The sequence below is a fragment of the Solea solea genome, chromosome 8, assembly GCF_958295425.1.
Source record: "Solea solea chromosome 8, fSolSol10.1, whole genome shotgun sequence".
NCBI classification, from domain to species: Eukaryota; Metazoa; Chordata; class Actinopteri; order Pleuronectiformes; family Soleidae; genus Solea; species Solea solea.
The window spans coordinates 15,573,497-15,585,735 of NC_081141.1; the positions used below are offsets into that span (position 1 = coordinate 15,573,497).

At 37.9% G+C, this 12,239-nt stretch overlaps 1 protein-coding gene across 2 annotated transcripts; it reads left to right on the top strand.

Annotated features, from left to right (window-relative positions):
• Positions 1 to 1,301: 1,301 nt before the first annotated feature.
• Positions 1,302 to 12,046, top strand: ap3s1 (adaptor related protein complex 3 subunit sigma 1). Of its 2 annotated transcripts, XM_058636856.1 has the most exons (7): positions 1,302 to 1,595; positions 5,147 to 5,238; positions 6,144 to 6,255; positions 6,383 to 6,454; positions 6,975 to 7,082; positions 8,475 to 8,516; positions 11,194 to 11,282. In XM_058636856.1, the coding sequence occupies exons 1-6, from the start codon at positions 1,527 to 1,529 to the stop codon at positions 8,508 to 8,510; spliced, it is 489 nt and encodes a 162-aa protein (XP_058492839.1). In that variant the 5' UTR covers positions 1,302 to 1,526; the 3' UTR covers positions 8,511 to 8,516; positions 11,194 to 11,282. The 2 variants fall into 2 exon arrangements, with proteins under 2 accessions (XP_058492839.1, XP_058492838.1); XM_058636855.1 differs by lacking the exon at positions 8,475 to 8,516 and having other exon boundaries at positions 1,306 to 1,595; positions 11,194 to 12,046.
• Positions 12,047 to 12,239: the final 193 nt, after the last annotated feature.

The window sequence follows — 12,239 nt, forward strand, 5'->3', positions numbered from 1 at the left end:
AGATTTAAGGTTTCACAGCTTTTCTTATGCATTAGATCAGAGCCAGCTCTGGGCCTAGGGCATATAGGTGGTAGCTTAGGGCGCCATCTACTGGAGGAGTGCCAAATAACCACAAGTAAAAACAAAACATATGTAATGTAACATTGTTTTGTTTATTTGACCCTTTTCTATATTAATTATTTTTATTACTCCACTGTTATGGACTACCATACTATTAGAGTGTTTTATTACTTTGTTAATGTGTTTGTCTCATTGTTGACAGCAGGACTGTCTGATATTTGGGGCTTTTCCCCTATTCCTCTACTTCATTTTCCTTTAGGGATAGTAGCTGGTACTTTTTTTTAGTACCAAGCAAGCTGAGTCGATACTCATATGTAACGTCGACAGACTGCCCTCCACTGATTGGTCAGAGTGTTGTCTGACACAAGAATCAAATTGAACAATGCCGAACTGTTAAAAACATGTCCAAATTTAAAATCCCACTAAAGGCCAATCTATCCCCCGGCACCAAAAAAGGATAGGGCCAGCCCTGCATGAGGCGGATAAATACATACATTTATTAATGTAAAATTATGCTAATAATGTGATGAGGTTGCGCACGTAAAACGTGTTTTCCAATTTCTTTTTTTAATTTATTTAAACAACTTTATTTGACAAAATCAATTTACAACCCTGCATTGATGCACATTGAGATTTGCATATGAAACTGTGCATTCCAAGAAAAAACATTGGGTACATATGACACACAGTCACCCATTCTACACAATGTATATAAATACATGCATTCACAAATCAGCAGCAACAAAACAAAAATTAATAAATGAAATGAACAATAATAATAATAATACAAATGAGGATAAAGAATATAAAACAAAACAATAGATAAATGAACAAACCCGGGGGTTGATATTTTAAACAAAAACAATACATACATGTCAAAGAGCAAAAGAGTTGTATATTGTTTCACATAAAACATATATGGACTGATTATCTTTAGTTCGCATCTTTAGGGATGTTGGATAACTTTTGATTTAATTTTAAACTAGCTAAAGAAGGTTTATTGTTTTCCCACTTATTTTAATGAATATGAAATATAATAATACCACCATTGGGCAGACCATTCATGCAAAGCAAAATTTGAGTCTTATTAAAAAAAGGGAATCTTGATCCCGAGTTTAACCAGCTATATAGACCTTCGCAAAAATTGCATGGTGATGCTAAACATGCCATTCTTCACTCCCTGTGGCGGAGGGCAGATGTTTGGACCTTCGCGGCTGCCGTAGCAGCAGCAGGAGGGGGAGGAGGAAGAGGAGGAGAGCATGACTGGTCCTTTGACGTGTAATATTTCCGCGAGGAGACGATGAAGGAGTAGCAGCAGTAGTAGCAGCGTGTAGCACGACGCATTCAACTCAAACCTAGCCGGGATTTACCTGTGAGCCCCGGTCAATAATCTCGGTTGACGGGAGTTGACAGAAGGCAGTGTCCCTCGCTGTTCCCCCGCCTCCTCCCTGCCTCCAGCTACAGTCATGATCAGAGCCATTTTAATATTCAACAACCATGGGAAACCAAGGCTTTCGAAATTTTACGAGCATTATGTGAGTAACGTGGTACCTTTTTTATTTTATTTACCGTGTAACACATAGTCTTCATTTCCATGCCACTTTTGTCATGCTTTTGGGTTTGTTTGTGTGACATAATTCTCAGCTCGTGGCTGTGGTGATAGTTTTCTTCCCATTACAATCAATGAAAAACATTGTCGTCAGACAGTTTGAACTTCGCATGAATGTGCTGTTGTCTCGCGCGCACACACACACACACACACACAAACACTGGTCCTGCAGGCTGTATACGGTGTCACGGTGCGAACCACACTGTCCTTTTAACATATGAATAATTAAACATGTGCAAGTCGAAGCGAGGCGATCACGTTCCCGTGTGTGAGCTCGTTTGTCCAGCCATAGTGACCAGCAGTGCTGCTGCTGCTGCTGATGGTGGTGTTGATGATGAATATACAGTTTAGTGAGTTCACTTGTTTTTGTGTCACATGACTTCAGTAACGCCCTTGTGATGTACTCGTGCTCACATCAACCTTCCTCTGAGTCAGTCCAGCTTCATTGACTGTTGGCGTCACCTACTGCTGCTGCTGCACCACAGGAAGAGAGAAGGAGAAAAACACACACAAGGAGGCGAGTTACAGGTGGCAAATGGCAGGTTATGTAATAACCTTTGCTGGACAACCTGTGTTTGCTTGTTCTCATAATTGAACTGATACATCAAGCTTGGCTGCCTGTCTCTCCTTGTAAAGCAACAGTGTGGGACATATTATTATCATTATTAGAAGCCTTCACAGTTGACATTGGCAGTATTTACAATGTTTTTAATCTCCCTTTGAGGTCTTACAGCATCTAGAAGTACAAATGGAAACAAGCATATGCTCAATAAGCTTTACAATTTTGAGGGGATTCTTGGAAAATCCTAAACCCTGTTTCGGGGTCCCTGTTGTACCAGTGCACCGGCAACGAACAACGACATCAAACAAGTTTTTTCCTGCTCGGTTTGTAGCTGTTCGTCTAAACAGGACGTCAAGGTTTGTATGAGAATAGACGGCCACTGTTGAAGAAATACCAGTCACAAGGGAGTGACGCTTTTCTGTCGTGGGTCTAGCTCCGCCCATACCGTACCATACCATTACTCTGGTACCCCAAGGAAAGGGTACCGAATAATGGAACGGTTGGGGCCAGTTATTTTGGTACTATTCCTAATGGAAAAGCAAAAGAAATGCATACCATACCGTTCAACAATGTTTGATAACCCCAGGTATCGTAGAGGTGGGTCAAAATATTGATTTGGTGATATATCATCGTCCTTCCTCGTGCAAGATAATACTCGATAAGCCAGGGCAAATATTGTTTTTTTTAATTAACAAATTAAGGCGCTCTAATGTAAATGTGGTCCTTGCCAGTTTCACTCTCTGGCCATCGCTACTTGATGTCTCCTCACGATGGCGCTGCTCAAATGAAAGTGGGGAAATTTGGGCGGAAGTTACCTGGCCGAAGAAGTGGGAGTTTACGGCAGGATTATGGTGGAGAAAGCTACGTTAAGTGATGCCACATCCAAAGTCTTCATGCACTTTGGTCTCTATGCATGTTGTGAATAAATAGAAAAAATCCTGCACTTAACTAACTTTTCATGGATGTTTTGTTTTCTTCAGTCTACAGATATCACAATGTATCGCTATATGATTATCATCACAGAATCGTTGTATCGTGATATTATTGGTATCGTGGACCACGTATTGCGTATCATATTGTATCACAAGGTAACCTGTGATTCCCACCACCGAGGTACAATGTTTTTGATTGACTTAAAAGTTAATGAGGGGTCTGGGTGATCACTTGTTGATGTTAGTTGTTTCTGTTATGATTGATAAATTTTTCAGGACAGTAAGCAAATCCTCACATACTAACACCAGAAAAGCTACATATTTTTCTCATGTAATATCTTTGCCTTTTTGGTTTGTTGTTCAGGGATTTATTGGCATTTTACACACCAGGTTTTATTTTCTGGATCTAAGAAAGAAATCAACTCATTGATCAATAATGTAAATAAGCTTTATTAGCAGCCTAGAGCGAATTGTGTACAGTAGCACTGTCCTCCGTGTTGTCTAATCTCAGGTGAGGTGAACACACAGATGTATATATATTCTAGGATTGGAATTGACTGGATTATAAGACGCCTATGCAGATGCCATCTGTTATAGGAGAAGCGGAGTTGTCAGCCTTATGACTGGAAAGATGTAACACTTTACACTGATTGCTTGCTAAGCACTGACTTTATTTAAGTGATTTACTGTTGAGTCTGTGCCTTACTTTGGCGCGTGTTCTGCTGATTTGTTGCAAAGCCCGCTGCCGATGGAAGGAGCGGCAGAGCTGATACTAACAGCCCAAGCCTCTGTCCAATTAAAGTCAGGAGAGGAAGGTGAAATATTGATACACACAAAATCTTGTACCTCATAAATTTATGTAGCATCAGTGGGTGCTCTGCCAGCATCATTGAGGAGAAGCAATGGAAGTAGAACGCATGTGAAATACAACACAGCCTGCATTTCTGTTAGTTTGTGGTTCTGCAGCCGTTCTTGTGTAATGTGTATAATCTGAATATAAACATGAATAATAATACACTATTGTACATAGCTATTATCATGATGTAATATATCATGTACCTTATTAAACATCTGGATTTTTGGCTTTCATAGTGATAGTGTGATGGAAAAACACAAAATGAACTGGTACGTTTAAATTTAAAGGAAAGTTTCTGGCCGCACACGTGTGTTCTCTGCGTGTTTGTAAACTCCTTGTGAATTTAACCATTGTTTTGGTCTACTTTTACAAATTGGGAGCAGAAATCATGATTTATCAGAGTAGAAATAGGAAGTATGTGGTGTTTGCTTGAAACAAGACGCTGTTCATCTCGTCGTCATTGGGCTTTCTTTTGTGACTGTATCACAAAATGTGACTGTATCATAAACTGTCCGTACTCTAACCCTGCCAGTCTCATGCTGCAAGTCACATGACTTATTTAGCTTTCTAGGCCGCTGCATACGGGACACACTCTTCTCTCCTTGTGCTCAGTGAACTGCTATGGACTCTGACAAGTCATTAGCACCCTGTAGTGATACAAACTCAGTGTTGGAGCTTCACTGACCATGGCTCTGTTTCTTGAGGTTGCATCTAAAACCACACATGTTGTGTTTTTATGCTTGCTGTGGCACCTTGAGAACATTCGGAGGAATTACAATCGCCTTATTCGACCTAATGCAGCAGACTTTGCCTCTTGAGGTTTTAGTGAATGGTGTCAAACAGGTTGAAGGATATTTGAGGTTTGAAACAGATCTTATCTCTTAACAAACAATAAGTTTAACCTGCCTTGGTTTAGTTTGCACAATTAAATCATTGCCCCTGGGCTGAAGTATGAAGTTTAAACATGAAAAAAAAAAAGAATCACATGAATCCTGTTGTTTTTTGTAATGCAGTGCAAATACACGTGTCATGAAATGGCTCCCTGGAAGCAATTGTGTACAAAAGCATCACATTATTTACCGTCATCTGCTTGTTAAACCGTCTCTGTTTCCTCATTCATCCTGCAGAGTGAAGACACAGAGCAGCAGATCATCAGGGAAACCTTCCACTTGGTCTCAAAGAGAGATGAGAACGTCTGTAATTTCCTTGAGGGTGGAATGTAAGTTATGAATTCTGTTGAAGGTTAATAACACGGTGGAAGTAAACATCCCATGAATTCATTTCACGTCATAAAGGAAAGCTCAGAGGGCTTTGTGAATTACAGCCCATAGTAACCGTGTTTGTAGTTCATTTATCATTCATGAATGAGTAACGGTGTTGTTTTACCCACTGTTGTAGCCACTGCACTCCATCTGGCATTATTTTTGCTTACTTAAAGCAACACAAGCGACTTTTTTCTGACGTAAAACAACAGATTTAAAAATCACTTTATGGATCACTGAGGTGAGAGGGTGAATGAACCTTTATGTTAGTAAGATAAGCAGGTAGGAACCGACTGTGAGAAGTGCATAACTTTATGACCTAAGTTACACACTGATGGAAACTTACCTTATGACTCAAACTGCCAGATTCACACCAAGCTGAGGTCAATTCAGAAGACCTATAAGTTATTCAAAAATTCTGCTTTAATTGCAGGTTTTCGTCAGTGTCTTTTTATTCACTTTTTTGATTTACACATAAAAAAAAAAGAATACAAGTTTCAAGCTCGTAGAAAAGTTGTTGCAATGATAAAAGGTGGGTAAGAGAGTACAACATTCCTCAACTTGGTGCAAAAAGCAAATATAGATGGGAGGCAGCAATGAGTCCAGTGTAATGTTTGGATCTTGCTTGATTCCTTTTTTTGAAGATTTTTAGAAAATCTGGATCAAATTTGTGAAATGAAAATTTGTGAAATGAAAACCAGGTCATAGTTTTGCAACACTCACTCTTTCTGCACACTCTTTCTCATATGTAACTTTTACAGAGGCAATGGTTGATACATCAGTTGTGGTGATTTATGGTTTTGCATGTGACTATTCAATCAGGAATCATTTGACTAATATCTTTGTGTCATTCCTGTTTCAGGTTGATTGGAGGATCAGACTACAAGCTGATCTACAGACATTATGCCACGTTATACTTTGTGTTTTGTGTGGACTCCTCAGAGAGTGAACTAGGAATTTTAGACTTGATCCAGGTAATAATCTATAAAATCACAGTGTACTTACTCATTTCCATGTTTGTCATGGTACTATGACTGTCCTTCTATAACTACCTATGTGCCATGATCTACTTAAATTCTTACAAAATCTTTCTGTTTTCAGGTATTTGTGGAAACGCTCGACAAATGCTTTGAGAATGTCTGCGAACTTGATTTAATTTTCCATGTAGACAAGGTAGGAAATTCCTTAAAATCTGTCACCATGATGGCATATATCTAAAATATTTGAACATATGACTTCAAATTGTTTTCTTATTTGATGTCCGTTGTAATATTCCCCCTGAGATCACTTACGTAAGATGAATTGCGAAACAAAAACTGTTGCAACATGAACAGAGTTCAAAATGACTCCTCTTGTGTGGTTCAACCAACTGCAATGTCCTTTTTGACAGTATAGTTTGTGTAGCGTTACAAGCAACTTTTATAGACACTTGAATATCTACCACTTTTAAGAGATGAAATTGTTATTCGATCAGCTTATGAGAAAATAAACAGAAAGGAATGAGCATCTATTTTAAGAGCTCATGAAACATGTTTTCAATTAATGAAAAATAAACCTTCCAGGTTGAAGTATGACTTTTTTTATGGGAAAAATTGTCAGAGGATACACTGATAAAAAAAAAACCCCTTATAGTTGTGATTTTACATATACTAACTGTTAAAGTTATATTGTTTTTTTAAATGATTTTTCTCAGGTACACAACATTCTGGCAGAGATGGTGATGGGTGGGATGGTCCTGGAGACAAACATGAATGAAATCATCATGCAGGTGGATGCTCAGAACAAAATGGAGAAGTCTGAGGTAAGTCGGCCCCCGCCTGTCCCCTGTATGTGTATGACTTGACTCTACCTCCATACTCTTTAAAGTATTGTATATAGTATGCAGGCATGTGTGTATGCTGCACCCTGCATGCCAATCTCCAGTGAAGTTTGTGGATGCTCCCTACCTACTCTTGAGTGTTTGTGCTCCTCTTTTGGCCTCTCCCCGTGCTGTTGCACTGCTCTCTACACAAATCAAGACTCAGCATATTCTCTCTCTCTCTCTCTCTTTCTCTCTCTAAGTAATAAATAAACACTATCACAGTCATCATTTTATCATTACTAGGCAGACTTAATTGTACCATTGTCTAATGCATCTCCAAAATCTGTGACTATTGTATCTCCCATTTCCAATTTGACACACGGCAACCCAAATGTTTTACATTCTCATTATATCAGAGGAGATGTGAGCTTTATACACAGTCCATGTTGAAATAACTGCTTTCCAAATGTGTTTTGTATTCAGTGTCCTTGCTTAGACATTTGTTCTGTGCAAGGACATTGCTTTGCTTTCCATACAGCTTCTGCCAGCAGATAAATATCCATTCACCTATTGGAGCGTTTTAATCAGACAGACAGCCAGAGACAATTTCATGAAATCATTTCTGTTCTGCATAATATATATAGATTTTAGCACCTAAAACATAAGTAAACGAAAAAGATTTGTTTTTGTTTTTGAAATTTTTACAATGCACTGCACTGATGTCTAATGTTTACACACTGTGGACATGAGATTAGATGAGACCTTCTTACTTTTACAATTAAATCACTGATGGGACGTGAATTGTTGACTACATAGCAGAGGCGGTGGTTACATTGTTAGTTGAAATGAACTGTGTACTGCAATGTTTGAATTTTTAAGGTTTTAGTGTTGACCAAGTGCACTCTCTAACAATCTGAGCTGCAACTGTGTGTTTTTAACAGAATTTTACCTTCTGGATTTATTTTCTGTAAGCAAAGTCTTTAACCGTTCTACAATCATCAGAGCTGCTCTGTCTTTTCCCTCTTGGACCTACCCTAGACCACAATGTCTTTTCAACTCTGATGCTAATTCAAAACAACATTATCCATTACAAGGAGGGAGCTGTTCTTTAATCCAATCTGGCAAAGTCTGATTGAGTGGTATTAGTATTTATTTTCAAATTGATACTTCCTTACTTATCGTCCTTTATTTTATTAATTTTTTTGCTACTGAAATAACTGTGGGAGAATCATACGATTGCAAGTTGTGAGTTTACAGATGTGGTCTATGATTGGTCCTATCATTTTTTTTTCTGTGGCGAGAAACTGTAATCACTTTAATCTGCTTTAACATTCCTCATTCCTCTTTTTCCTGACCCTGTCTAGTTCTTTCCATTCTTCTCTCTCTTTGCAGACGTTTATCTTTCAGTCTACCAGGCAGGACAGGTAGACACAGGTACTGCTAAATTTACAACCAAGTACTGTAACCTAAACTGAAGTTTACTCCCCCATGGTCTTTTCACATGGCCCTCCATGTAACAGTAAACTTACTTCACTAACATATGATAGGAATCGTTCATAGCAGACCCAAAAATGTTCCAGGTTTTCTCTCAAACTAGTGACACAATAACATTTTGTGTATACAAGGTGGACAAAATAAAAGAAAGATCTTCAGTCTAGTTTGTGGTGGTGCATTATTTGTATTATTTTATCCATCCATCCCATTTATTTTAAAGTGAGACTTTTACGATAATGTTGATATTATAACTTTAATTAAATGTAGGGTTTAGGGAAATGTTCTTAAATTATTATTGTTATATTACCAAAACACATTTTTGTTTCTATGGTTGTTATGGTATCCGTTTTTATCTGTGAGGCAATCAATATTTCTGTGATGTAGAATAATAATGTATAGTGGTCTATCAAGGCATTAGTACAACATTTAACAACAACACACAACCAAAAACTAATTTGCTGTGTTTCCAACACTTTAGTAAATGGATATTACTCTCTTGTCTGTATGCTAACTAGCTAATTAGCTGGAGTTAGCAGCAGATTAGCTTCGTTTAGGTAATTCTTTCTTTATCTCTTTAGTTTTTATGCCTGAAAATGGGGAGAAAGGGCTAGTTTGGCTTTGTCAAATCTTAACAAAGTCCATCAACCACCACTTCTTAAGTTAAGTTATGAACTGGATTTATCCAATTTATTTAAGTCATTCAAAAACCGTGAGTTTTACTGTTTGTGCCTGGTAGTGGAAACACAGTTACCAGTACATTGCACACATGCACATTTTATAGAATTTGAACGACATGGCTCAACATGGTAATTCATTTCAGATGCTAACAGATGCTGCTTCTCAGTCTTAAAGCTAAGCTAGAGAGCTAACTGTTAGCTGGCATTACATACAGCATTTGTCTCATTGACGTGAGATTGATCTTCCTGTTTTAACTTGGGTAGAAAGAAGAACAGCTTAATTTCCAAAATGTCTATCGTTTCCTCTAAACCACATGTAGCTAAAATGACGCAACCCTTTTATACCTCTATTGTTATTCTAAAGTAGTGAAATGTCTCCTCAGTAATAAATCATCTACCTATAAATAGAAGTCACTGAAATATTCAAAAGAAGTAAAAACAATGATGGGGAGGATTGGGATACAACTGTCCTCTCCTCCAAAATTCCAATTGGTACCACATAGTTAAGAGATAGGGTTCTGTAAGGCTTTAAAGGACTATCTGACTTGAAACTATCCACTGATCAGAGAACCAAACCACTCTTCTGTGTTTCACAGCTGGTGTTACTATTTCTGTACATATGAGTCACCCAGCATTTCATTAAAACTCCACTATAATGGACTAGCACAGTAGGCCTGGAGGCAGCCTGCTCTGAGGCAAAAATATCACATAGGCTCAGTCCTGAAGACTGATCCCATTTGCTGAATCAGCATTCCTCAGTGTTAGGCCACGGTCATCTTTCCACCAAACACAAGTCTCCTTCAGTCTTGGCAAAATAAGGAATGTCCATTAAACAAATGGTCCATTGGAATAACCTTGCAAAAATAAGTAGCTACATTTACATTCCAGACGCAATGCGTGTGTCAGATCACTGAATTATTTACAAGGATATTCATTTGGGTGCTTTCCATAGAGAGGCAAAGCATGTAGTTTGCCAATTTCTACTCCTTCTGGTCATTTTTGGGTCTGGCTGCTTTAATATTCAGTTGGGGCATCTCTAACCACAGTGATTCTCAAATGTCTGCTTGCACTTGAGACGCAAACACCAAATCACCTAAAGGCTAACCTACCTTAACGCCTTCCATACAGCTTCATATTGAGATTCATTGTGTTAGCGTGAACTACTTCCTCAGTCCCTGAGAATAGATCTCCCATTAGTCAACCTCTTCATGTCATCAATAGGCAGCACTATAGATGTGTAAATGGAACAATTCTCTCGTCCCTTCATAAATCTGTATTCAGACAGAAAAGTGTAGTCTTTCCAGAATTAATGCAACCCACCAGAGGTACAGTATCACTTCAAATATTATGGCTATAATATATTACTTACTTGATGTTGATATGTATGTTTTTGTTTTCTTTCTAAATTTGACACACACATTCTGGACATACCTTTCTTTCCAAACATCTTTTCGCCTTCACATTTCAGTTCTATTTTTTTTCTGCTTTACCAGTTCTTTCCTTGCATTTTTTTACCTTTTATTGTTCCTCAAGAGTCCGGTGGGTTCACACTCCAAGCAATGCTGCATTTTGTCCATCAATGAATGTTCAATACTGCTCAGTACATAAACAAAAAACAGTGAATGGCCTAGTACAATCCTCACAGTTGGTTCATAATTGGCTCTGGTTGTGATGTAAATCATTATAGAACAACATAATGCATGTGTGTTTGAAGCTCTGAAGGCATCTGAATGTACATTTGCACATGATGTCTGTCCTAGTAGCTGTCAGTGCTTTTGCATTTTGTCAACAATTGACTGTTGTCTGTCCAGTACATTGTTTAGCATTCTCTGTGCGTGTGTCCAAAGTTCACTATTCAATGTGTTGTCATGCACAGCGTGTTTTGATTTACTGCTTTGTATCTTATAAACCCTGTGTGTTTTGTGTGTTTGTGTGCGTAGGCCGGCATTGCAGGAGCGCCTGCTCGTGCTGTATCAGCTGTAAAGAACATGAACCTACCAGAAATGCCCAGAAACATCAACATTGGTGACATCAGCATAAAAGTGCCAAATTTACCCTCCTTCAAATAGTGGCAGTGAGATCCTGAGTCTGCAGATGTCAGCCAATGTTTACTATGATGCAATCTGTTTACCAAAACCTCAAATTATATAACTTTTATCAAAACTATACATCTTGAAGGTACTGTGTGGTTTGACACTCCTTGTTCTGGTGTTATCGCTTTGTTTCTCCTTATAAATTGAAATAATGTTTGACATGATTTGTTTTGTTTTTCTGTTGGAAGGAAACTTTAAGTATTTATTTATCAGTGGTACATTCCTACTGCCTCGTTGGAGGTTGGCCCTTGACATTCTGCTGCTGCAGTCCAGATCTGTGTTACTTTGTAACCGAATTTTTTCCACGTATTGAAGTGTTTACTTAAAGGAGCAAATGTGACAGGTAAAGGGTTGGAGCAGTCTCTTTGGCTTAGTTATTCCAGGTGTGAGAATACATCAGCAGAGGATATTAAATGCAACCATTTCAAATACCAAGATGGAGCAAGTCTGCTACAGTATTGACGGTGATATGTCATAGCTTGATTGTAAAATCAGTGCGTATAATAATAAAAACAACATTATTATATTGCTGTGTTACAGAATTATGAAATATATATGCTGAAATAATTTTTTTTTCTGTTCTTGTTTGTATGCAAAATATTTTTAAATAATTTATCAAGTCTTATCAAAATGATTGGTTAATTTTAATCTGTGCATGAGCCTTTTCTCTTTTTTTCAATGTAATAAACTATCAAAACGTGTTTGTGTTTGTTGTATTTCATTATCACTATCACTCTAAGGGCCTTAAAGACTTTTTAAAACGATTTTTACAACCATTAAAGTAATTTATATGCCATTAGGATAAACCGAAATACTATATGATGTTTTTGTCGAAATGCCACAATCAAAATGTATTTAAAGTCCTGCCCTTAAAACAACTTTGTTTAAAATGT